This window comes from Xiphophorus couchianus, chromosome 11 (assembly GCF_001444195.1).
Source record: "Xiphophorus couchianus chromosome 11, X_couchianus-1.0, whole genome shotgun sequence".
Taxonomy (NCBI): domain Eukaryota; kingdom Metazoa; phylum Chordata; class Actinopteri; order Cyprinodontiformes; family Poeciliidae; genus Xiphophorus; species Xiphophorus couchianus.
The window spans coordinates 30014782-30040348 of record NC_040238.1 but is presented as its reverse complement, the minus strand read 5'-3'; the positions used below and the strand labels follow the sequence as shown (position 1 = coordinate 30040348).

At 39.7% G+C, this 25567-nt stretch overlaps 1 protein-coding gene across 3 annotated transcripts; it reads left to right on the top strand.

Moving 5' to 3' along the window:
* The first annotated feature begins 369 nt into the window (after positions 1–369).
* On the top strand, positions 370–24922 carry ssh2b (slingshot protein phosphatase 2b). 3 transcript variants are annotated; one of them, XM_028032594.1, is made up of 15 exons: positions 370–531; positions 7750–7793; positions 16465–16577; positions 16691–16755; positions 16841–16962; positions 17050–17115; positions 17208–17273; positions 17402–17596; positions 17970–18063; positions 18184–18312; positions 18585–18631; positions 18816–18962; positions 19834–20034; positions 20546–21515; positions 22435–24922. In XM_028032594.1, the coding sequence occupies exons 1-15, from the start codon at positions 385–387 to the stop codon at positions 23644–23646; spliced, it is 3618 nt and encodes a 1205-aa protein (XP_027888395.1). In that variant the 5' UTR covers positions 370–384; the 3' UTR covers positions 23647–24922. The 3 variants fall into 3 exon arrangements, with proteins under 3 accessions (XP_027888395.1, XP_027888397.1, XP_027888396.1); XM_028032596.1 differs by lacking the exon at positions 370–531 and adding an exon at positions 3204–3530; XM_028032595.1 differs by lacking the exons at positions 370–531; positions 7750–7793 and adding an exon at positions 13637–14079.
* The last annotated feature ends 645 nt before the right edge of the window (positions 24923–25567 follow it).

Below are 25567 nucleotides of genomic sequence, written 5' to 3'. Positions count from 1 at the left end.
TAAGGGACACAGCATTCAATTGGAAGAAGTTCGTCTTTCAGCAGAAAACTAAACATACAGCCAGAATGATTAGATCACAGTACGTCTATGTGTTTGAGGGGCCCAGTCAAAGTCCAAATCCGCATGGCGTGTACATTAAATATGATGAATATGAGACTGTTTTTATGAATTCATTTAAAATTAATTAAATTTATCTTAAAGTACTATTACTTGATATTTTTTAGGACACAAATGTACTTCATAATTTATGTGCTTTTGACTATAAATTCCGTTTTTATTTTTTGTTGTGTGGTGCTGCCATTACTTGTTTGGACACAGTGGAGATTCAAACTATATCCAACAGAAATAAATGACTTAGCTGTTAGTAATTCTTCAAGTAGTTCAATGTCTCATATCTATGCTTTTATTTTGAAGGTCTTTTTAAAAGTTATTTTGAAGGAGGTTTGTTCCGTTTATTTTCTTCTTCTTCACTTTCGTCAGCTGATCTGTTTTCTGTTTACTGTTGAGGCCGGTGCCGCAGTCATTGATGACGTGAGTAGTGGTATTAGTCATGTGACATGACAGTTGTTTAGCAGCTGGTATATTTCTATATTTTGTTAATGTCTGTTTTATTCTTAATGTGGTTGACTTTTATTAAAACTCTCTAGCATTTAACCGTTAGTTTTTGAGCTTTGACCAGTTAGAGCTAGATTGATTCCAAGTTTTGCATCATTTAAATTTAAACAGCCCTTATCTCAGAGGGAACTAATGCTGGTGAGCTGTTGTATTTAAATTTTTTGCAACAGTAATTTTTAACCTTTATTTATTATTTCTGTATTTCCAGAAACTGCTTCAATTTATTTGCGCCACTGACATAATTCTTCAGTAAACCTATTCAAACACCTGATGACCAGCGTGCTTTCTGGCCAAAGCCCTGTAGTGGTCAGTTAACAAAATCCAGCAACAGAGGTCAAAATCCTCAACACTAGCAAATTAAAATGTTGATTCTAACAATCCTGCTAAATCCAGTTAGGTTTATCAAGTTAAGATGGCCACAGGTCTTACTGAACATGCATGGAGCCCATGGTTTTTTGTGTTTCAAATACAACAATTAATATTAAATAGGAGGCCCAGGGATACAGTATATCTGTCAAAATGCTATAAAAATTAAAAGTGATTTTGCTACCATTGTCAGAGTGGAGCAGCATGAGCAATAACAGCATCTCCGGACAGAAACTTTACACGGTTTCATTGCTGTCTCGCCTCTGTTTCTGTAAGTGGTAAGCCATTATGTTGGGGCAGATCCCCAGAGCTCATGGCTCACCTATGATTAAACCTGTGGTTTCATATTCCCACAGCTTCCTCTGAATGAGTCTAAATCCAAAGACTATTATCTCTGTCGTAATCTGCATCTCATCTCCTTTCTGCAGTTACTGCTAATCCCTCTGGTACAAATAGAACAGCCAAAGCAGCCTGACACATGAATGAAAAGAGTGCTGATAGAGGGAGCTCAAATGTGAATGACTAAAACGACACGCAGGCAGTCATAAAGACAAAGGATGTTAAAAGAAGGGACAAAATGAGATATAAAAATTCCTCCTCATGCTTTCGAATGACGCATAAATAGAAGAGAGCTGACAACAACCAGGAAACGACATGAATGGTTTGAATATTTGTTTCAGATTAGCTCCAAGCGTCGTGATTCATCGCTTTAATCTATAATATTTTGGCATTTCTGTCTGATTATCAAAATGAAACCAGTCTGTAAACAGCTCGTAGTAATAGCTACAACAATTTCTCCTTATGTGCATACTGCTGCACAGTCTGGTATCTGGGCTGTGCCGCCTCTTTCAATGACACACATACGAGTGTTTGTTACAGGCTATAGTTCCTGTTATCATCAATCTGTGTACGGCCTCAGGCGGTGAAGATAACACTGCAGCAGTACAGGTTCAGACAGACAGGCTACATCACCAGAGTTGTGACATGTAACCCAACTTCCTATAGCCACTTCACTTTGTATATGCATATAAAATAATGTACGAGTTAGCAACCATTGGGAAAACAACCATATATCTTTCAGTGAGAACTGCAATGGTTGGCTCCAATAACAGTTTTAGACTAAAGAACTAAAAAGAAGCAGCCTGTCAATGATGCTTATTTTGTAATCTATGATCTATTGTCTGTAAATACACTCTTTGTGTATTATGAGAATTTTCTCATAAACACTTCTCCCCAGCTCTGTGGTGATGAACCTCGAGCTATTGTGAATCAAATATTTTAACTGAAGAAACGAGAAGTCACGAAACAAATACATTTTTAATGGATTTGTTGAAAATACCATCTTTGAATTTGTGCTGGTGCTATTGCTGTTCATTGTATTCTTTTTATGTATTTAGCAGCTCTGTGTCTGTTGATTTGTTTTCCAATAGCTTGCATCTCCATTATCAGAAATCCCTGTACAGCTGTTTTCATTTGTGTTTTAGTCTCTATAATTTCCCCAGTAATTTTTATTATTTGTGGCTTTTCTGAGCCATTTTCAGTAAATGTGTTATAGTTTTGAATAAAGCTGAGTTTATTGTTCCCACAGATAGAAAGTGATGGGTTTTAATACTGAGTTTTGACTTTTGTGTGTAGAGTTTTTTTTTTTCCATGAATGCATAAGTCTTCTACTTCTACAGGTAATAAGGTTTTGCCTTGCTTGGTTATTTAACCCCATGGTAAATTTGTGTTTTTGATAATTTCTCACACATTTTTTTTTCAGGTACAGAAATAAGTTAAGACGTTGTCACTTGCTTTGACAACTGATGATACAAATTAGTTTGCATAATATATTTAAATGTTTAATTGCTTTTTTGTTTGTCTGAAATGTTAGATAAGCGTATTTGTAACTTCAGTTTATCAAGAATCTCATTGTGCTCCCTGCTAATAGGGAGATATGCATCACTAACATTCTTCAGCCAACTGTTATTTCAGTTACCAACAAACTTTCATGACCATAAGACATGGTTAGATTGTAGGTGGACTGTTAAATCCCAGACAAAGACTTATTTATTCAGTTTAATCTAGTTTTGTTAAATTATAACAGAGGAGGTCTCTCAGGGACATATTTGTGTGCATCTAATGATTGCACCGTATTTGTCAGGAAAGAAATTCAAGTTTTTTCATTGAAATTCATAACTATGTTGTTAGAAGTTAAATTATGGCTAGCCTAAGGCACACTTCTCACAGCTGCTTTGTTTACACCCGGCACTCAGACGGTTAATCGAGACTGACAAGCTAGGGATAGTTGCGCATGCGCAGCTGAAACTGACAGAGGAAACAGCCGGGGAGTAGTCAAACTGTCCACGACCAGAGAGAAAGAAGAAAAGGAAAAACAGCCAGAGGAACAAATAACTCGGCTTCTACGGAGGTTTCTCCCTCTCAGGACAGCTATGCTCGTCTCGACGGCATCGCTTCCTCACAGGTGCCCCCTTCCCGGTCGCTGAATGGCGCTGGTTACCGTACAGCGTTCACCGACCCCCAGCACCAGCTCCAGCCCCTGCGTTTCGGTGAGAGCCGCTTTCATTTTTGCTTTTAATTTAATTCACCCTCCTCTACTATAGCTTCCACTGTCACCTTAAACCACATGTTCTAGTCGTCGAAGGCGGCCCAGGGCTCCGTTTCCGCTGTCTTTTTTTAACGGCTGCTGACTGTCTCCAAGTGCTTCGCCTTTGTACCCGTGCGCATGCGTGAATTATAGCACATCATTTTTCAGTTAGTTACTTAATGCAAAGTAAACCTGCTCAGAAATTGCGTTCTGGTCTGTGTTGGTCGTATTTAGTTTTCAAAACGTCACACCACTGCCTTCCAGAGAAATTAGGCTTTACATAATGTTCCTTTAAAATGGTTGTTGTATGTACATTTCCACCCAGATAAAAAGCTTATGTTCTACTCAGATACTTAACTAAGTTCCTCTCTTTTATTATCTGCTCTACATGTGTGAGGTATTGTTTCGGCTATACGAGAACAAACAAAATACCATTGTGCTTCCTCTTAAAGGAGTTCTGTGAACTTTCTTTGTATATGGGCGAATATGGACGTGTGTGTCTATGTCTTTGCATGTCTGTCACCTCCCCAGACACACTCTGCATAATTTCTACCAGTCTTCCCCTCTCTTCCTGTTTCTGTGTGTGGTGTTGTGTTATGGTGTGTTGTGAAGGTAGCCCCATGCAAATGAGAAACACAGGTGCTTTTGGAGTTGTTCTTTCCTTTGGAGGTCTAAGAGAAACAGGAACCACCCCAGAAAGCCTGAAATAGAGAGAGGAAGTAATCTACAAGCAAACTTGTACACACAAAAAAAATCAGGCTTGTGTGCACACTTCCTGTGTAGGTGCAGCTGTTTGTGTACTGTTTCTGATGCCTTAGGCAGTGAAGTTTACAGATTTTCTTTTTACCTGTACATGCTTGCTTAGAAATGCGAGTGTCATTGTATAATTTGAAAGACGCATGCAATCTGGAGAGGCTGACGTATATATTTTTGCCACTTAATAAAAGTACATTAATGTACATGGTGTTAGTTATTGCAGTTACATACTTGAAGCTGTGCAAGTTGTAAGTTTTGAAGGATATACTGACTAAAGAAAATAGTTTTTTCTTTAGTAATTTGCCTGCTAAATCAGACAAGACTAATCACTTGTCTGATTTAAATCTCAGGCCATTTCATTGGGTCACCTCTGCAGAAAGATTACTATGTCTAGTGAGTGGTTATTCTTCATTTTTTCTTAAGTTTCTATAGGTAATTTGTTTGTATAACAATACTATAACTTTTCTGCTTTAAACAAAAACAATTAGATCATCCATCCAGTGATCTGGTTCCCTATCTCCAGCAGTCATTGGACAAGAGGTAGGGTACACCCTGGACAGGTCACCAGTCCATCACAGGGCAACAAACAGGCTTGACAGACAGGAAAAACAACCACTAGAGACAGAGATCAATGAACAGAACAGTCATGTTTTTGGACTGTGAGTGGAAGCTGGAGTCTTGAAGAAAACCGCAGGCGAGAACATGCAAACGCATTGCAGAAAGAGCCCAGGCAAGGATTCGAACCCAGAACTTTCTTGGTGCAAGGCAGCACTGCTGATCATAGCTTCACTGTGCTTCCTCCTGTCACATCATACCTTTGTAATTGATTTGTGGCAAAACTGTGAAACTGCTGAAAGAGTCATGGCTTTCATAGTGCGAATCTCTAACACTGACCCAAACCTACACCATCCAGTCAAATATAATTGCTAAAGTGTTTCAGAATTACAGTTTCCCTACAAGTAAACCATTAGTATATCAGATTAATAATCTATTTGCTTTTCCCTTGCTATGTTCATGAATAAGACGCTGATGTTAAGTTACTTTTTAAACAGAAAGAGTTTCAGTCTTCGTATGATGGCCTTGAAAATTGACCCCGTGCCTTTTGTATTCTGAGAGGAAAACAGGTTCTGTGAGTAGGCATAGTGATAACTGCCTTGCTGTGTACACACACATTTTTTGTCTTGTTTTCCTCATGAAACACAAAAACAAACAGCATAGAGGAGAGAATGCTGCAATTATTAGTAGCCAATCTGAGTTTTAATCTCATTTTATAGAGGTTTTATTTTTGACCCAGGGAAAAGCTGCTGAAGTAATGGAGTAAATGGTAGGGAAGTGCTTTCAGGTGGAAATATGCTTTTACCTTGTGACCTGTGCTCAAATACTGCAATAACAAGTTGCACAGCTTCCCGTATTTGAATAGATGTGATGTGTGCATGTGTTGTACGAAGACGTTTAATGAAATGTCAATTAGCTGTTTGCCCTCAACATGTTTTTTGTAACATTTCCTTGAACTATGCCTGAGTTAGGGGAAATCCATTGTGTGCTGCACACATGCTGAAGCCATCCGTTGGCCTCTAGATTACAATCTTTTTAGTATTTTTCTAATGAAGGCAGATAATACAGGGTGTTGTACATGAGCAGAAACTTGTGCCCAGTTTCTGTTGCCCCTTTTGCTCAGGCCTCACATTTTCATTCACCTTGGAAAATTCTCACATTTTCATGTATGCAAAATTTTTGTTTTCTTATCCAAACAAGGTTCAGGTGGTAGCAGCATGTGACACGCCTGCATAAAAAAGCAGATATCAATCTTCTGACGCAAAATCAAAACCTACCATAAGATAAAGTTCTTTACATTTGTGCAGTCATAAGCCATGAACAGAGCAGTCTCGTTATTGGACTCATGTTTCCAGCTGCTCATAGTTTACCTCAGACATTCATCTGTGCTTAGGATTTATTTGAACTGTCTCCTGGGCTGTTCTGTCTGACAGCCGACAATGGAAACCTGCGGATACTTTGGCTGAAAGCGGATGAGCGCCACCCGTTGCGGTTATTATATTAAGCTACAGCCACAGCAGTGTTGTCAGAACTGCCAATGATAGTTTAATGCAATTTTCATCTTTTTTTCCAAAGACGGCTTGGTCAAAATCTTCCTATCCTCTTTCTACTCTTGCATACAAAATATGCCAAGGTCATGTTTGCAATTTGCATGAATGAATCAGCAAATAATACTCCATTATAGCTTTCTTCCTTGCTTCAGTCATCTTTTGTCTGTGCTCATTGTTGCCCACCATCAACCTACTATTCACCCTTACCTTTTGTAAAGCTGCTGATGTTTTAGTAATGTCGTTAAGGCACGTTAGAATAAACAAGATAAGTACCGGGCATTACAAGATAAGTACCAAGTGTTCATCTGCTGCCAAGCCTCGGCTTTTTCATTTAACGAGGTTTCATATTACGTTTATTTACACTTTGGCTTTCCCCCATCTCCCTGGTGTTTGTGTGTGTGAAAATTTTATTCTCTGCCCAGCCACACCTTAAAAACAGAATGAGATCATTTTCCTGCAGAGTGTGTAAATTGAGTTGGAGCTGAACTCTGCCCCCTTCGCATGGCTCTGCCGGGCAGTGCTCTACAGATGCCACTTGTACTTTTATTCTCTTTGTGTGACACCTGTGTGTGTAAATGTTAAAGTTACTGTTCTTTCACGCATCATAACAGGTTATTTTTTTATGTTTGACTATAAATTGTTTGGGATTCTGTCTCTTTTCAAGCTAACTTGATACATGACATCTTGTATGGTTTTATTTGTTTAAATTCTTTTTTAATTCATTACAACATCAGCTCGACAGTTCAATTTTGTGACAGCAGTTCCAATAGTAATTGTTTTTCTGTTTCCACCTTTAAAACAGAACCAGTGGTTCCTCATTTGGATCTGGTCTGAATGCCATTGACAACTTTGAAACTATTTTTTTATTTTTGATGTTTTCCAAACAACTAAAATGTATTATAGATCACAAACTGTGCCTTACAAAGGCTGTTTTTAGTTTAGGATAATACACTCCAGATTTGAGAATAGTGTTACACATTTTAAAAATGAACAGATGCCAGAAAACTGTGAAATAGTTTCCTTTTATCCACTGTTGAATTGAAGGCCAAAAATCTGACGTTTGAATTTGAAAAAGCATTCAGTTTAGGACAGTAATAGTAACCATATTTACCTTAAACGTTGGCTTTGCAATGTTAGGAAAATGTGAAATTCCAAAATCTTTGTTGCATTTTGCAATAGAAATGTAAAATCAGATTAAACCAACATACCTCACTCTTTCCATTTTCACAATGATGCCGAGGCTCACCTTAGATGTCATTATATTTAATGAAGAGTGTACATTATATTTTTTAATCTGATATATTATTTATTTGTTCCCAGGAGTCCGGTAGTGGGGAGGATGATCGCCGCTCTCAGCCGAGGAGGTAATAGTTTTAGCCCCATGTTTTTTTTTGTCTCAGTTGAAACTCATTATAATTTTTATGTGTGTGTGTATGTGTGTGTGTGTGTGTGTGTGTGTGTGTAGACTATGATTACTATGTCCTAAATCCAATGTTGTTTTACCAGGTTAAACTTGTGCTTGTATGTTGCGTCAGAAAGTCTTTCTCTGTAAATCTGATGTGACTAAGAGCTGTTGCTGCTGTTGTCACATCTCAGCCCATGGTTGTCCCTCGCTGCTGCGGAGCTGGAGAGTTGGTTTACCCGCTTTCACTCAAACACAGCTGTAACTGCTTTTGAACCAACAGTGATCAGTAATCACATCCGTTGCCAAATGTGTTTAAATGTTGAGCACTCTTTCTCCTTTGTTAGATTCGGCATTTTAATCACAAGTGAAAGCCTGAAATCCCTTGGTGATAATTAATGGTTATTTTCTGTCTGTCCTTTAGAGGGCAGCAGCGCCTGTGTTGGGCTGATGTCAGTATGTGGGTCAGGGAAGCTGCCCTGCTGATCCAGGGACAGGATTGGTAACCACTACCAAATTCAGAGCATTTGTGTGTCTGTCTGGTCATCAGAACTCTGCGCCTCCCTCTGAGAGAAATGACTGTATTTGTGCAGCTGGCATGGAAATCTTTGCTTGCATATAGGGGTTGATTATGTATGTGTTTACATAGTTAAAGGTACACGATCAGATGTCATATTAACTTTGAATAGTTTAATAAATTTTACTTTCAAATCCTAATAAAGACTGATGGGACATTTATGTCATCTGCTCTGAAAGCAAATCAGTTTCTAAAAATGTGAAGATTTGTAGTAAAAGTAAGGCAGCATCTGGCAGATTATTATTTTTGCCTCATGGTATTCGAGTTTTATATAGAGCAGGGGTCTCAAACTCCAGGCCTCGAGGGCCGCAGTCCTGCAGTTTTTAGATGTGCCACAGGTACAAAACACTGGAATGAAATGACTTAATGACCTCCTCCTTGTGTAGATCAGTTTTCCAGAGCCTTAATGACCTAATTATTCTGTTCAGGTGTGGTGCAGCAGAGGCACATCTAAAAGTTGCAGGACTGCGGCCGTCGAGGACTGGAGTTTGAGACCCCTGATATAGAGGATCTATTATCTTTTTTTTAAAATTTAATTTCATTCAATTATACAACGTTCAGTTTGAAGACTTGGCCCTTTTCTTGACTTAAAAATGATTTCAGACCTTCTGTGATGTTTACTTTTCCTGTTTCTGAACAGCAACATGCGTTCAGTAAAAAAGCTTTTAGTTTAGAGAAGCAGGAGATAAAATTTCTTGTTGTACTTGTTTAAGGGTGATGCTGCAGAAGCTAATAGCTGAAGGTTATCTGAAATCCAATTTTGTGTGTCTGTTGAAACAATCAAAATTTTCATCATACTATTTTTCCAGTAAAATGTACTTCTGATATCAGGCTTGAGTATCTGTCACTCATACATTTCAAATGCCTCTAGTTGTTTTGAAGATACTTTTATGCGTTTATGTCTTGGCTACTAAAATAAAAACATAAAACTGTAAAATTAAGTTTGTTTATTGAATAATCTGATGGTTATATATTTTATTTCTGTAAAAAGAACTGTACTGTATAAGAAATGCTATACTTGCATACTAATTTGCTGTCAAACTAGGATTTTTATAACCAAAGGTTACAATTTCTCCAAATTTTCTACTCAGTTACTGAACCATTGTAGATCAGTTGATCTTTCTTGGTAGTTAAACTTTTGGTAAGCATTGTGGAAATATATTATAACAAATAAATAATCAATAAATGAACAATCTTAATGAAAAATTTGTATTACACCATGTTTCCACTGATTGTGTGAATAGGCTCATATCAGATATGAACCGTGATCTAAACAAAGTAACGCTAAGCCACCTCCTGCTGATTAACAGTATTGATCAGATTATAGAAAATTGTTGTAAATCACAGCAATTCAACATGGAAATTAAGTGGCACATCATGGCTGAACCAAAACATCCCCAGGAAGACAACTCCTTTTCATACTGGAAAACAAATCAAGTATAAATTGATCAAAGCGGGAAAAAAAATCGAATTCTCAAGGGCTGTGATGATCACATCCACTCGTGATCTGACACGGTTTTCTCTGTTTGCCGTTCGTTGAATGAAAGTCTTTGAATTTAATGGAGTATTTTGAGTGCCTGCATGCAGGTGTATACTTACCCATTTTAATCAGTCTTTGCATCTTGTTAAACTAACTTTGCCCAACTTGTCCTGCTCTGGGTTTTGTAAACTGGCCAGGTTGCTGTTTTGATGGTCTAGAATCCCTGACAGCTGGTATTATAATTAAAGTGCTGTCCCGACTTTTCTACAGTCTTCGTTTACAGCTCACAATAGAAACCTTTGTTTCCTCCCTGGGACTTTTGTTTTGATTTGGAGAGCCACTGTAACCAGAAGTTACTGCTGGTGGAGAACCTGAGTATTATCCTCTACCCAAAGCTGAACAATGTCAATATAAAATTCTCCAGCTGTCACCAAAATAGTGGAATTATAGTAATTATAGTCATTTAGTGGGACAAAAGTCAAAGTTTCCACATGTGTGCCCATGCAGTGCAGGATTTTTAACCTGAAGTTCTTCTTTTTTTTCTGTGTAAGAGTAGTTTTGTATATTATTGTTTATTCAGATAAAGATAAGCATGATTTCTTATACACGTGTTACATTTTTCTCCCTGATAATTCCTAGGAGGTGGATAGACTTGTTGAAAGAGTAACATTACTTTCTTTTTTTTGTTAGGATGCCACAGGATGAAATTTGTAACATCCAAAACATCCATCCAACATCCATCTTAAAAAAGCTGCAGGGTATCAAAGAGTTAATGTCTTTAAAAAGACTTTGAATTTAAGTAGGAATTAATTTTATTAATAAATAGAGCATGATATCATCATCTGTAGAGTATAACTGTTTATCATGTTTTTAAAAAAATATGTCCCAGGGGAAGCATATTTAAAAAATGATCAGAATAGGTTGCACAACATTGCGCATTATTTTGGTATGAACAATGGGTTCATTGTGTTCATACACAAATGTAAGTCTATAAAATCTAATCCCAACTATATCTTAAAGTCTTGGTACAATAATGTTACGATGTTGAAAGTAACACATAAATCCAATATTACCAGAGCAGAAACAAAACCCTTGTCAGAGGCTAGTGTGGTTCCAGCTCTATGTTTTCCCTAAATACTAATAGAAACTTTTAATTGTGTTTTTTTTTTATTCTCTTTGTCTTTTAAATCTGCATCATAATGCTCTCAGATGGATCCTGAGTCAGTCGGCATTCTGAATGAATTTTTCCACTATGCAGGGATCTGAGCGAGTTTATTCCTCTTGACGTTGTTAAATGTGTGTGTGTGTTTTCTGCAGCAGACGTTCATTCAGACTCAGATGTGGTGATGCAGCGGTTGTGCCTACGTAAGCGAGGACCACTGCAGCGCTGCTGATTAAACCTTGTGACATCAGCACTTTATGGCGGTAGCTAAAACAGCAGCATTCACTGGCTGACCCACAGAAGGGACATTACAAAGAGACTGAGGATTTAAACATGATTCTCTCATAGTTTTAATCAGTATTCCTGATCCCTTACAATCTCACACTTTAGACGGAGAACAAAATAGAATGAGGGTTTAATTTAGCATTTCAATTCAACCCTGTTGTAACTTGGTGCGCAGAAAGTATTTTGCATCATTGATGAGACTGTTGGTAATCTAATTTAACAGCTCATGTGATATTCCTGCTGAATAGCAAGTGTCTTAAATTAAATACTTAAGGCTCTTCTGTGATCAGTAAGGCCACTGTATGTGTTTATACATCTGGCAACAGTTGAGTAACAGTGGAGTGTCTGGTGTCTGCTTGCAAAAACCACATCCTTGCCTTTGTCGCGTGTCATTGGATGCTGTGAGTTTCAGCAGACAAACCGAGCAGTCAGGTGGAACTTGAGAAATGGCTTCAACAACACAAACATAATCCCACTGGTGGCCTCTGACCTTTTCTAGCTCGATCTGTGATTTGTGGTACGAATAATGGCATTAACACTTCCTTATCACTTGAAAAGGTTGGTAACAAAGAATCAGAGAACTACGTAAAGGTCCTTGTTTAGGGAAAAAGGTAAGTATTGTTGGCCAGGTAAACAGTGTGTTTACATGTTTTGCTAACTATCAGATTATGAAGGTGATTAAAGATTGCTGCAAGTATTTTGGTCTGAGCTATCTCTTCCTTGATCAAAGAAGACCAGAGATGACCTTTGAATGCCCAAATATAAATGCCACAGACCCAATAAGTAATACATGAGCCACAGCACATAGCAGACCACTGCAGTTGTTGTTTATCCTGGGGAGTGTTTTGCTGTCAGGTGGTGACCAAGCAGTTTCCCTCAGCATGTAACGTAGCCTAAAAACTGAAACCATGTGTGATCATCGGGTAGCGTGACCCAAGTCCATGGTCAGGTTTCTACTACACACATGGGAAGGCTGGACTGTCAGTTTTGATTTCTCAATCGTCTTTTTCCGTTGTTGTTTTTGTTGTTTGTTGTTCTGGAAACGCCCACGGTATCAGCTTTAGCTGGCTCAAACGCAGACCTGCTATATGTTATGTTATTCTCCCAGCAGAAGTGATCAGAAAACACAAACATGATCAATATGTAGGTTACTCTATTCACAGGATGCTTCATGCTGAGGGAAGATTATTACTCCTTAAACAAGAGTCACAAGAATGGGATTTTGTCTTACCAGGATTGAAAACATGAGAAACATCTTTGGCAAATTTTAGAAAGTTAAAGTTGAAGAAGCTGAAAAGTTGCAACAAGCTGGTTAAAGAAGATAAATCTGAATATCCATCCATCCAATTATCTAAACCAGCTTATGTTTTATGTTGAGGGGTTTTATCATAATTGTGTCCGTCAGACTTCCTACTTCCTGATTATGTCAGCTGGCTTTTACTGCATCATGTGACATCAAACGGCATAATATTATGACAACCTACCTAAAAGTTTTTCTCTTCCACAACAACCATGACCTGTCGAGACCTGGACTCCACTAGACCTCTGAAGGTGTGCTGTGGTGTCTGACAAACTACAATCTGACAACACATTTTAGATTTGCAAAGCATTTTGTTTCCATAGTGTTGCTTAGAAAAGCGTGTTTCTACATGGCCTTTTATTGCTCTTTGGTCCAAATGTAATGCTTATATTCCCAATGTTTGGCATTTTTTGGTGACAGGACAAATCTGACTATTCAACCCCATTCAGGTGTCTGATGCTCTGTATATTCTGAGATTTTATGATTTGAGCTATAGTGGCTTGTTTTTTAGGTCTGATCACAAACCTTCACTCTGCATGTGACCCTGTCACATGTTTACCACAGTTTCTTTCTTGAACAGAAACTGTTTTAAGGAGAACGGGGCATCCCACAAAAACAGCAGTTTGGTCCTTCAAATCCTTACTCTTGTCCATTTTCCTGCTTAAAATGCCAACTTCGAGGGCAAAATGTTCACTCCCTGCCTCCCCGACCACCTTCAGGGGCCATGATGAAAATAGTCATTTACATAACCTGTCAGAGTTTGCAATGTTTTGCCAGATATCCTTCACAGAAGAAAAATGACCAATGGCAATGCAACCTTTTTCAGTATGTTGTAATATAGGCTTGAAAAAATATTTCTTAATCTAGGTCTCTTACTCAAGAGCCCCTCTCTAACATTTCTCCCCCCTGATAATCCGTCATCCAGACCTTCACATCCTGCTGTTTCCTCCGATTGGACCACGCCAGTGTCTCCTCCCCTTCAGCGGGAGGATTTACCGCAGCTTGCCGCAGACACATGAGAAAGTAGCCGCTGAGCAGATGGTGATGCACCTGCTTCGTCACTGTTTCTGTTAATAAACGTGTCGGCGTCTTTGCGGGATTTTTTTTTTGTGCTCACCGTAATACCGCGCAGGTGTGAGCAGCAACCCGAGACTCGTTTGTTGCGGTGCAATGAGCAATAATAAAAAACCGACAAAGTGTGAATTAGCGTAGTTTTTACGTTTGAGCTAATCCTTGTGGGATTCACGCATTCTAGTTGGCGGTTATCGACAGCTAACCCCGATTTAGCGCGTCCCGTCCCCGCCGCCGGAGCAGCGATGCCTCCCGGAGTGGTGACCGCCCCTCGCAGCTCGTCTGCCGGCTGCTTCTGCGCCTGCTGTGGGGTCAGGATGAGACCCTATTTCACTGAGAACTCCGTGATCTCCCAGGGAGAAACCTATCAGCTGTAAGTTCTGATTGGAAATCATCAGAATGTGAGCTGCTGTAACATTTTGTACTCAACTGTAAGTTGTTTTATTTACCCCACTTTCTTAAGTCTTTGTCATGCTCCAAGTAGGCTTGGATTAAAATGACTTGCAGTCATTAAAGCCATAAAGTATACTTTCTATACTTTATAGAAAGTATGCCCGTTTCATCCTGGATGAAAGGGTTTATCTTGCATTTGCCTCCTTACAAACTTCCCTGCAGATGCTTCACCTCCTCACATGCTCTTCCCCTCCACCCACCCGGTTTCCATGCATCTGAAGGGAGCACAGGGCAGCAAGCACACTGTGTACCCCAGACACTTTCATAGCTTATAATTAATCTGTCATCTCTGGAGGTGAACACTCTGGATCATGCTGGCATTTATTGGTGATTTATGTGTTTGATCAACAAAGCAAGAAATATTTCCTGCACCTATTCATTATTAACACTTCCATAAGACATGCTGTGTGGGTCTGTGTGCAAACTCAGCTCTTTCACAAGATCTTGGTATGAAGATCCTGAAGGCATGTTAACGGCATTGTGCAAACGTGCGTATTTATTTTTTGGTTTGAAGAGTTTCATGTGGGTATTGTCATCACACTGTCAGTGCTGTCATTTCTGAGTGTTGCCTGTGTCTAATCCTTGTTGATTCTCTAAATCCTTCACAGAAAAACCAAAGTTTCTCTTAAAAAATGTAGTTTGTTTCATTAGAATATACAACATTTTTTACAGTGGAATTTTGTAGCGTAAAAGTGCTTGACTAAAGCCAACATTTGTTTCTTTTTTTTGTCACTTTTGTTTTGTAATGACTCCACCACTTGATGACAGGTGGTTATATTTCCAGACTTTCTGTCTCTCCACCTCAGCCTTGCCCTATGTTTATATTCTGGCTTTGAAATGAGTGACGGATATGGACATTCAGTCATCAGTGCTGACAGGATCTGCCTTCACCGTCGTCATAAAATACAAACAGACTTGAGTTCCAGCGTTGGATTAATCCTGAGAATGCCAACAATTTACTAAGCAAAACATGCAATCACCACTACACTGAATTTCGGCAATAAAAACACCTGAGAACGTCGCAATCAGATTACTGAGTTGGGTACCTTAAGTCCATTACATAATTCAATTATCCAAAGTGTTCTCAGTTTAAGTGGCTTAGTGAGAGGTGCCAAGTTTGTGGCAGATAGTTGTTCAAGTTTGTGTGAGCAAGTAGTGATATCCCAGAAAAATTGAGGAAATTCAAAAGAAAGAAGAAATTGTTTATGTCAAAGTGCAAGTTGCTTTTATTTACTTTGCAAACCAGTTCATTTTTGTCGTGCCTCTGTCATTTTAGGAACACATAAAATCCAACGCAGCAAACATAGCTATATGTAGCTGGGTTTTGTTTCACATAGCAATCTCAACTGTCTGAAGCTCATAAATCTTGCCTGTAATGGTTGTGCACAAGATTATTTGTTTGTTTTAGCAGAGCACAGAAGAAACTTGAAATCAAAACAGAAGTTTTGAAGTGCAATCCCCCTTTCAGGCAAGCTTTGATTGCAGGCATTTACCAGATACTGTTGAACAAACATTTTTATGGTTGCTTGATATGGCTGGGGAATGAAATGCCACAAAAGTATCTGAACTTTCAGTGAAAATTAAGGTGGCAAGTTGCAACAAACAGCTCCAGTGCTGGCAACATTTAAAGATGTGTATATATGATAAAACATTTTATTACTATAGATCTACCTCACTGCAAATAATAAAATAAATAACCTTTTAATTCTGGTGCATTTATTCACATGTAAAGAAAATCACTAATAGTGCCATTATTCCTATCCTACATCCTGGGCTGAGCAAAAGCAGCCTAATTTTTAATAAAAATCTTTCCACATTTCAAAGGGCTAATGATGCCACACACTCCAAGATTCCCAGGACCTTTTGAAAGAAACACAAGCCGATATCATCAAAGATCCTCCACCTATTCCTAACAGTGGGGGATGAGGTGCTTTTCTACATTTTCATGCTCTGCTCGCCTGCAGTGTTTTATCGCCAAAAAGCTGAATCCTTGGTCTCTCATTTGACCAAAGTAAAAAGTTTCATCTAACATCCCAGTAAACCTTAGCATAAACCAATGAATATATTAAATCGGGGATTTTTCAGCATTTTTAGCTTGACTATGCTGCAACAATGATTTTATTTCTTAGGCTTTTTATCAATCTACACCAGGGATGCTAATGAACATACCCTCCAGTGTAAGATTTTTCTTGATCTGAATGTTTGTTGTGAAAAGTCCCTGAAATCTAAAGTCCCAAAAAGGTGTTGATGTGTTTCTTTTTTAATTTAATTTTTTTCAACCAATTTCTTTTTTGTGTCTGTGCAGCATCAGTGAAAGTTTCCTGACGGTCAAGGGAGCTGCTCTCTTCCTGCCCCGAGGAAATGGCTCGTCTCCAACTTCAGCCTCTCGCTTCACACAGCTGCGAAGTAAACATGCAGGTGAGGTGAAAGGTTCTGTTTAAATTAACTACCTCTTTCTGTATTTTCTTCTTTTAGCTGGATGATGTAGCATTAATTCAGTCTGATCAGACTTGTTTCTTGAATCCTAACAGGAGACATCCAGCAGCATCTACAGACCATGTTCACTCTCCTCAGACCAGAGGACAACATCAAGCTGGTGGGTGCACAATGCTGCTCAAAGCACAGTCTGCCTTCAGCGCTGGTGTTTAAATTGCTTCTGACTTTAATCATTCCTCCTCCAGGCGGTTCGTTTGGAGAGCGCCAGCACTCAGGCCACACGCTACATGGTGGTGGTCTCAACCATTGGGCGCCAGGACACGGAGGAGAGCGTGGTTTTAGGCATGGATTTTAGTCCCATAGATAGGTGAGAAAATGAAGCACCCAAGTTCATGTTTGCAGCTTTGATGATGTCGTAAAGTTGTAAAATGGTGGGTTTTTCTTCTCCTTACAGCTCATGTTCAGTTGGTATGGTTTTGCCTTTATGGAGTGACACCTTAATACACCTGGATGGAGATGGGTGAGACATTTCTAAACATGATGAAACTGAGCACAGTCCAAGCAAAAGATGGCAAAATGACTGAAGGTTTGCTGTTCTTTGTTTGCTCTCAGGGGATTCAGTGTATCAACAGACAACAAAGTGCATGTATTCAAGCCTGTTTCTGTGCAAGCCATGTGGTGAGTCTAAAGAAAAGAAATTGATCTTTTTATTGTTTTAAAAGCTTTTTTCCTGCCATCGTCTTTATTCCATTCTCAAAAACCTTTTCAGTGTCAGAATTGTGACACTTTCCAACTCATATTGACAGGTCGTCTTTGCAGTCGCTTCACAAGGCCTGCGAAGTGGCTCGTTGCCACAACTACTTCCCAGGCAGCTTGTTCCTCACCTGGGTCAGCTATTATCAGAGCAGGGTGTCCTCCGACCAGACCCGCATCAACGAGTGGAACGCCATGCAGGATGTGCAGTCACACCGCGCCGACTCGCCCGTCCTTTTCTCTGATGTGTAAATATTCAAATCTTATATTAGTTGGCATACTCCTAATTTACACTACCATGCAAAAGTATTAATTTTTATTAATATTTTCAACCTTTCTCTACCTTACAAAGTTCTGAAGGTGTTTGTGCTGAACCCACATCACTCAGTAATTTGTAGAACTATTAGTTTTTTGCAAAATAACTGAGCATTAAAAGCATCTGGAGAAAATGATTTTAAGTCTTGCCACAGATTCCACGTTCCAATCACAAATGCATTCTAATTTATGTTGGAATATTATGTAAAATCCTAATAAAATACATTGAAGTTTGTGCCTTTAAAGACATTTGTTATGAATACTTTTTTAAAGCGCTTTTTTGTCTAACTTTTTATGTTTCTCCAGCCCCACAGAGAGAGAGCTCACAGAGCGACAAATAAAAACCAGTTTGAGGGAGATCATGATGCAGAAAGATCTCGAGAATGTCACCTGTAAAGAAGTGAGTTGCTTCAGATGCTTGGTGTAAAGATCTGTCAAGCAGAAGCAGTCATTTATTTAGATGTTGCTCCAAATTAGGTTAAACTGAACAGCCTGTTCTCTGACTGATTGTGTCCCACAGATCCGGACAGAGCTGGAAATGCACATGACATGCAACCTGCGAGAGTTCAAGGAGTTCATCGACAAAGAGATGATTGTTATTCTGGGCCAGATGGACAGTCCTACTGAGATCTTTGACCACGTCTTCTTGGTATTTTGGCAGCAAACATTTAAACACTTCTTTTGGATGTTACTCTAAACAGAAAAAGCTTAGAACTGTTTAGCTTCACTTTGTGTATTAAACCAGAGCAATCTGATTCAGTCTTGTGTAATAAATTGCTTGCAATTTTAAGGTACTTGGGGCTTGTTTGGTTTGTAAAGACATACTGCACATGAGGCATAACTTGCCATGGGATTTAGGACTGATGAAAAGCTCTGAGGACGGCCTAGAACAACACTGAGGATTGCTTTTGTTTCCTACAGGGATCTGAGTGGAATGCATCTAATTTGGAAGAGCTGCAGAAGAGTGGGTAAGGAAAAGCAAAATGCAACGAAACACATTCAATGAAACATCAGTAGCAGGGATAGCAATAGAAACAGTAAAGAATAAATATGCTTAAAATGAGAACATTGTAGCTTGGTGTGTTTTGAGTTAAACTGCAGCAGACAAGCAGTCTCTTATTTTCATCTAACCTCTGTTTATTTCCTGTCCAGCGTTCAGTACATCCTGAATGTAACGAGGGAAATTGATAATTTCTTCCCCGGTGTGTTTGAGTACCACAACATCCGCGTCTATGACGAGGAAGCCACCGACCTGCTTGCTTACTGGAACGACACCTATAAGTTCATATCTAGAGCAAAGTGAGTTTTGTTGGATTCCTGTGCAATCTGGAAAAGTATGAAGACTAGGGTCATACTGTTAAAATATGTAAAGATGTGTAACAAGAACGGTGTTTCCAGTCTTAATTCATTTTCCCTGTTATAAGATAAAAATCAAAATTTCTGAAAGAGAAATGAAGAACAAAAGTTCTTTTTAATTGGATTATTTTTGAACTATCTTTGATTTACAACATCACAACCTGGGCTTTTTACAGACAAATGTATAAAAGGTAAGCTGTGCTTCAGCAAATATATTTAAGATGGAGATTAATCCAGTACAGGTTTAACACATATGACTGATATAAATTTAAAACTTCAGCTGGTTTGAGTTAGTTTATAAGCAACAAAATAGGATAAAGGGGAAACAAAAAAAAGTTTTTTCTCACGTTCAATGATTTTTGGAACTTGCAGTGAATAAATCCCAACAGACAAATGTTTTGTCAGGGTTAGTGATCATTTATGTTTTAGTGATTTTGTTACATTTAATCAGGTAACTGTGATTATTTTGTATAGTTGTTAGTATTGCTCTCATTTACTTCCAGATGTTGTTTACATAATCTACATTGGGGAATGTTGCTAATTTACAAAGATTTGAGCCTGCAGAAAAACTCTATCCCAAATTAATCAACACAACTATAGTTTCACTTTAAACTAAAACCTTTGGCAAAAAATGTTTACAAGAGAAGGACTTTTTTTACTTAAACATAAACCATCAGCTAATTTTTTTAACTGTTCCAAAGGTATACTTTTTCTTTTCCTTAAGATTTTGCTTCTGAATCAGCTCATTTGTTCTACATGCCGGTTTTAAACACAAAATGACAATGAATAACTGAATTGTTCTTGTCTGGACCAGGAAATCTGGCTCAAAGTGCCTGGTCCACTGTAAAATGGGAATAAGCCGCTCTGCAGCCACGGTGATTGCATACGCCATGAAGGAGTATGGCTGGGATTTGAAAAATGCCTTCGATTACGTAAAGGAGCGTCGGACTGTGACCAAACCAAACCCGTCCTTTATGAGGCAGCTGGAGGAGTACCAGGGCATACTGCTAGCTAGGTACACACACGCATATAACATTTTAACCACTGGATATTTGGAACAAAAAATACAAAACGTCATTGCTTTAGCAATTTAATGGAATATGTGATTGAACCTATCGTCTTATTTGGTGTATTAATGTCTGTGCTGTGATGAATTTTTACTGCTTTAGTAATTTAGTCAGTTTTGAATTTAAATATACACCTAAACATAATAATATCTTAAGGTTTTTATGGAAGATGTGTTTCTGCTTATCCAACATACAACAGAGCTTCATTAAATCAGACATTTTTTTAGATGAATGCCTATTTCTTTCATTAATTTGATTTGCCATTCACCAATCGTGGCCTATTAAAGGGAAAATATTGATGACAGAAAATTCAAATAATAAAAATCATTTTCATAATTTAACCATCATTGAGATGATAAGCTTGCACAATAGGACATAACTTTGACATAAATTATGTGAATCAACTAATTTTGCTACATTTTGTTAATTTTGTCTATACATCTGTCATTTATTTTGTAGCAAGCAAAGGCACAACAAGTTATGGCGTTCTCACTCTGATAGCGATCTTTCTGAACACCATGAGCCCCTATCCAAGTCCCTCGCCCAACCCAGCAGTCTGGGTCGCGCGGACCCCCATAACCAGGCCAGCAGCAATCTGGGCCCCTCTGTGAGAGATCTGCTGGACTCACTGGGAACGTCGCAGAGCGCTGGAAAAACAACATACTCCACGAGCCAGCCTGACACCGGCACCCAGTCCAGTCGGCTCGGCTCCTCTGCCTTTGATGATGCGCCGTCTTTATCAGATGATGCTAAAGCTAAAAGCCTGGAGGAATCCCTTCAGGCTGATACAGCCGCCAGCAGGCAGCTCACCCACCCCCACCCCGACTCCACAGCTGGTTCTGTGTTATCTCCGACCCTCTCCAATGGTCTGTGTGACTCAGAGGAGCAGCCATCGTCGCCCCCCCCCTCCCAGCCAAGGGCTGCTACAGTGGTCCCTAAACCGGAACGGACAGACGTGGTGACTGTTGCACAAAGCGTTTTGGTGGGCCAGCCTCACCCACCTCCCTCTGTTCACCACCTCCTCCCGTCTCCAGCCCAATCAACCACGAATGAAGCCACCAAACCGCAGGTTTCCTCCTCGACCCTCCTGGTGTTGGAACCTGAGCCACCAAACACACACCAGCCTGGACCCCACTGTTTATCTGCACCAGTGCCTATTAAAGAAACAAATGACCATCAGACATGTGGCTCAGATCTGCCCTCCTCCAATGACATCAGCAGCTCACCCACCGCGGTTCCGCAGGACAATGTACTGCTGTTCGGCCATAGTGCAGATCACATAAACTTTTTTAGTGCCAGGGAAAAATTCAAGGGAATGAGTCACGATGGCAAAACTCAAAGTGCTGCTGTGCAGCTGAAGAGCTGTGGCAAAGACCATTTACCACAGGAGGATGAAAACAGTGGGGGTCAGGAGGAGGAGAACAGAAAGGTAACCATTGCTTGTAAGTTTTCCTCTATACCTTCTTTCAGTCTTTGTCCTTAGTGTGAATGAGTGAGTGTGTGAATTTTCTGAGAAGTTAAGCTATAACTGTCTTAGAAATCCTACAGTATTTACATATCTTTAACTTTAAATATCATTGAAAACAAGTTATTTTTCAGTAATTCGATTCAAAAAGTCCAACTCAGATGAACTCATTAAGCACAGGTGATACATTTCTTAATTTCTTGACAGTCGGCCATAGTTCCTCTGCGTTTAAAGTCAAATCAGTTTTCTGGCACTGATATAATAGTGACACCATGATCATTAGTCCTGGCATTGGTACTGTTGGCAGTGTGAAATCACCATCTTCCTAAAGCTCATCCACAGAAGAAACATTTCTTCTCTACATCCAGACACCGAAATGAATGAAATGTAGAAAATATTTAGAATTAAGACGCCTTTGGACCAATAAGCAGCCAAGTTCTTTGATGATGTCTCTGGTTCAGGTTAAGATGAAGAATGCAACAGCTGTAAATCTCTCCCTGCTCTTGAATAGGCTTCTCAAGGCTCCAGTTATCCTTGTAGCATGAATTCATTTTTCCTAACATACCTTTTTTTCTTCCACCTAACCTTACCTTAGGTACTTAGACACTCCCTGATGCATAATTTTTTGTATAATGAATAGTATAAGTTTGACTTTTTGAATTGGATTTTTGAAATTAACGTCTCAATGATTGTTTTGTGTGTTCAAGTATATTTGAATTTTGTATTTATGTACCAGTATATAATTTAAATTATTCCAAATAAGCATTTAGATTCTCATGATTCAAGTGTGCCCTCTAGTGGTTGTATGTAGAAAAGTTTACACATGTTTTTATTGGTTTCACTTTATTAATATTTTTGCTTCTGAATGATCTCTGCTCTGTAGGAAATGCCAGTTTCTGCGCAGGTCGCAGGAGTGAACCCCACAGAGACCCTCACCCCACCCGAACCACAAAGCTCCCACGACCAAGACGGGACGAGGTCGAAGCAGGAAATGGAGAATCTAGACGCTGTCCCTCAGAAGGAGGCCAAGAGTGTAAGAGAGGAATCCAAACAGAAAGAGGACGAGGAGGTCGCCCCCCCTCGCCTCCACAACGACTGGACCAGGGGGTCTGTGCGGCAAGCTACGCTACAGCTAGAGCAGCGGATGAAACAGGAACACGAGACGCCGTTATCCTCGTCCGCTGGCAGCACCTGCGGCTCCCAGCGGCGTCCAAACAGCATCCACTCCATGACGACGTCAGTGCCACAGGGCGCATCAGTTTCCCCGCAGGTGTCTGTGGAGGGAGCACAGGAGGGAGATGGCATGTTTAGACTGGTTGGAAGGGGGAACACGTGGAGGGTTCTGGGAAATGTTGAGAAAAGCACAAAGGGACTCAAACTCCAGCCTGCTGATACCAGATTCCTGTCTACCTCTTCTCCTTTCCAACACGCTGCACCATCTCCCTTTGCGTCGGTAAACTTCCTGTGTTTGGAAGGTGTGACGGAGCTCGAGTCGTGCGTGGACTGGGACTGTTTCGCCGAGGGACTCCACGCTGACATCACCTGGAGGGAGACGTGGGAGACCCTGTGCGAGCTGGGTGCCTTCCTTCAACAGGTCGGCTCAGCAGGAGCCTTCTTCGGCCAGGGCTCAGGAAGCGCTCGGAAGCAAGGAAACAGCTTGCAGAAAAGGGTCAGAGAGGTGGAAGCCAGAATCCGGCAGGCGGGCCTGACCCCGCCGTCTCTGATGAAGCGCTCGGCGTCGCTGGCCAAACTGGGCTGCCTGGAGCTCCTAGCCAACGATCTGAATGAGCTGGAGCGCAGCTGCTCTGCTGCAGCTCCGCCCTCTTCTCAAGCTCCTCTCCACGCCGCTGGTGATGAATCCAAAAAGCAGCGAGTGCACAGTTCTCCTCTATCAAGCAGCAAACATCCACAAGCTAAGAACGTTTGTACTGCTGGAGAAGGCTTTCTATCGTCAAAAAAACTTCCAAACGCTGATCAAGACTCTCTACATTCTCCTGGGCTGACTCTTCTGACCAACAGGCAGCAGTATGGGAAGACTCATCCGCTGAGGCAGCTTCAGAAAAGAACTGTTGGCACCCTGTACAACACCATGTGACCCTCACTGTGTGTGTATGCGTGTGTGTGTGTTTGTGTGCGTGCACCTCTTAAGTGGAAATCAAGTGCACATGTTGGATTTATTCAGCAAACCGAAGCCTCTTGCCTTAAAGGATAGCTTTTAGTTGTCTTTCTTTGTACATTTTTTCCCTACTTATCCACCAAGAGCCTCTGTGACATCAGCGACACCATCAGTTAAACAATAAGAACCGTCGTCTGATCCGAAGCATAATCAAAACCCAAACTTGTTCCTGAGCCTATACATACTCCCTGTGCCCGTCATTGCTGGTTTTCTTGATCGTTCTCGTATATCACAGGAAGGTGGAATGTTGCCTCTGTTGTTTCTGCCTCTTGCTAATGTTTCTCAAAACACATTTTCTGGAGAGTTTTATTCATTTTGTGCCAATTTTTTTGCGTAACTGTCAAAATCAGGCAGAAATCATAACCGCCAACTGTCTCTTGAATGCAGATTAGAAATCTGTTCCCAACACTTCTTAATCAGGAAGTAGAAACCCAAATTTTGGATTTTTAAATGGAAAGAGTGGAAGAATGTGTTTTTTTTATTTTTCGTACCACAATATCAATACCTCAACCAAATCTGACCTGCGCAGTCGTCAGGCTCTGGTTTTCTAGAATGTCCTCCTCAGTCTGAAACAATTTGAACTACACTTGATAAACTGGAAAAAAAAAACTGGTATCTTTCGTTGTTCTCTCAGCTCTGAAGCCACTCAGAACTGATTCCTCGTGTGTTTAGCTGTGAGGGAGGAAGGGTAGTTTTGGGGGCTTGGAGCATAATGGCAGAGTGTATATTTATGAGTTTTCTGCTGTGATCTCTTTTGGATGTAAGTCTATATTCTGAGCGTTTAGAACCTACGTGTGTGTTTTCTTTTTTTAATAAACATCTGCAATGTGTCGGTGACTGAGTTAGTTTTATTTTGAATGGATCTCTTTAGTACAGCTTTTAGGAGTGTGCCTGTGACTGGCAAGTGAAGCTTCTCTGCAATCAGAAATATCTGTACAGGGACGTCTGTCATACATGCACTTTACTCCCTTTTTTTACTTTTGATTGTGACTTTATTTTTACGTAGGTTTGCTACTTTTGGGGGAGCATGCTTAGGCGGTAGTAGGTGTCGGGTATGTGTGTGTGCGCCTTTGTGTGTGTATGTAATGTCAACCACATTTTGGATTTTATTTTAATTTGTTGATGTAAATATTTTATATTGTGCTTCAAATGTGATCATAAAAATGGAGATTATTAAAAGTCATGTTTTCTCTGAGTTTGTTAAAGAGACTTAAAGTCGGTTGGTAAAACGACCAGAGAAAAGTTTGCTTTTGATTATTTTAGCTTTAAACTACAAAGTAATTTCGGCCTTTACCTCCTGGGTAGAACTAGTGTTACTCGGTCAGGAAGGTTGGCCATCGTGGTTAGGCAAACCTTATCAGCTCTGCCCATTAATGGCCTGTCTTTGATGGTCACTCTAAAACATTGACTCTGTATTTCAGTCACTTACACAAAATTACACTGATTCTGGATTTAAAAGTCTGATTTCAGTCCAATTCCTGATGGATTTCTTCACATGTTGCTTTAATGTTTCCAGATAACATCCTCTGCCACCCCTCAACTTTCCAGCCAGCATAATATCACTCAAAAGTTGCACAATAGAATGATAATGTTTTGATTATGTATATAATTCCTTAACATTTTAAAAGATTAATGTTCTTTGATAAAGGCCTATTGGTAAAATAGAAACATAAATGGGAAATGTAACAAATGGAAGAAAAAGTGAATGGATAGGAGAGACAAAAATGCTTCTCTGTTCAGTTAAATGATTTGAAAATTAAATAATTATAAATTAAATATAAATAATAGCAGAGCATTGTAAGCAAGCCAGGTTGCAACAAACAGCTTTCACAATAGAGTC

Coding starts and splice junctions, on each gene's coding strand:
- ssh2b (XM_028032594.1), top strand. CDS start 385: ATGTCTCATATCTATGCTTTTATTTTGAAGGTCTTTTTAAAAGTTATT. Junction 18,064..18,183: donor AGAATGTCACCTGTAAAGAA/GTGAGTTGCTTC, acceptor TGTGTCCCACAG/ATCCGGACAGAGCTGGAAAT. Junction 21,516..22,434: donor AGGAGGAGGAGAACAGAAAG/GTAACCATTGCT, acceptor TCTGCTCTGTAG/GAAATGCCAGTTTCTGCGCA.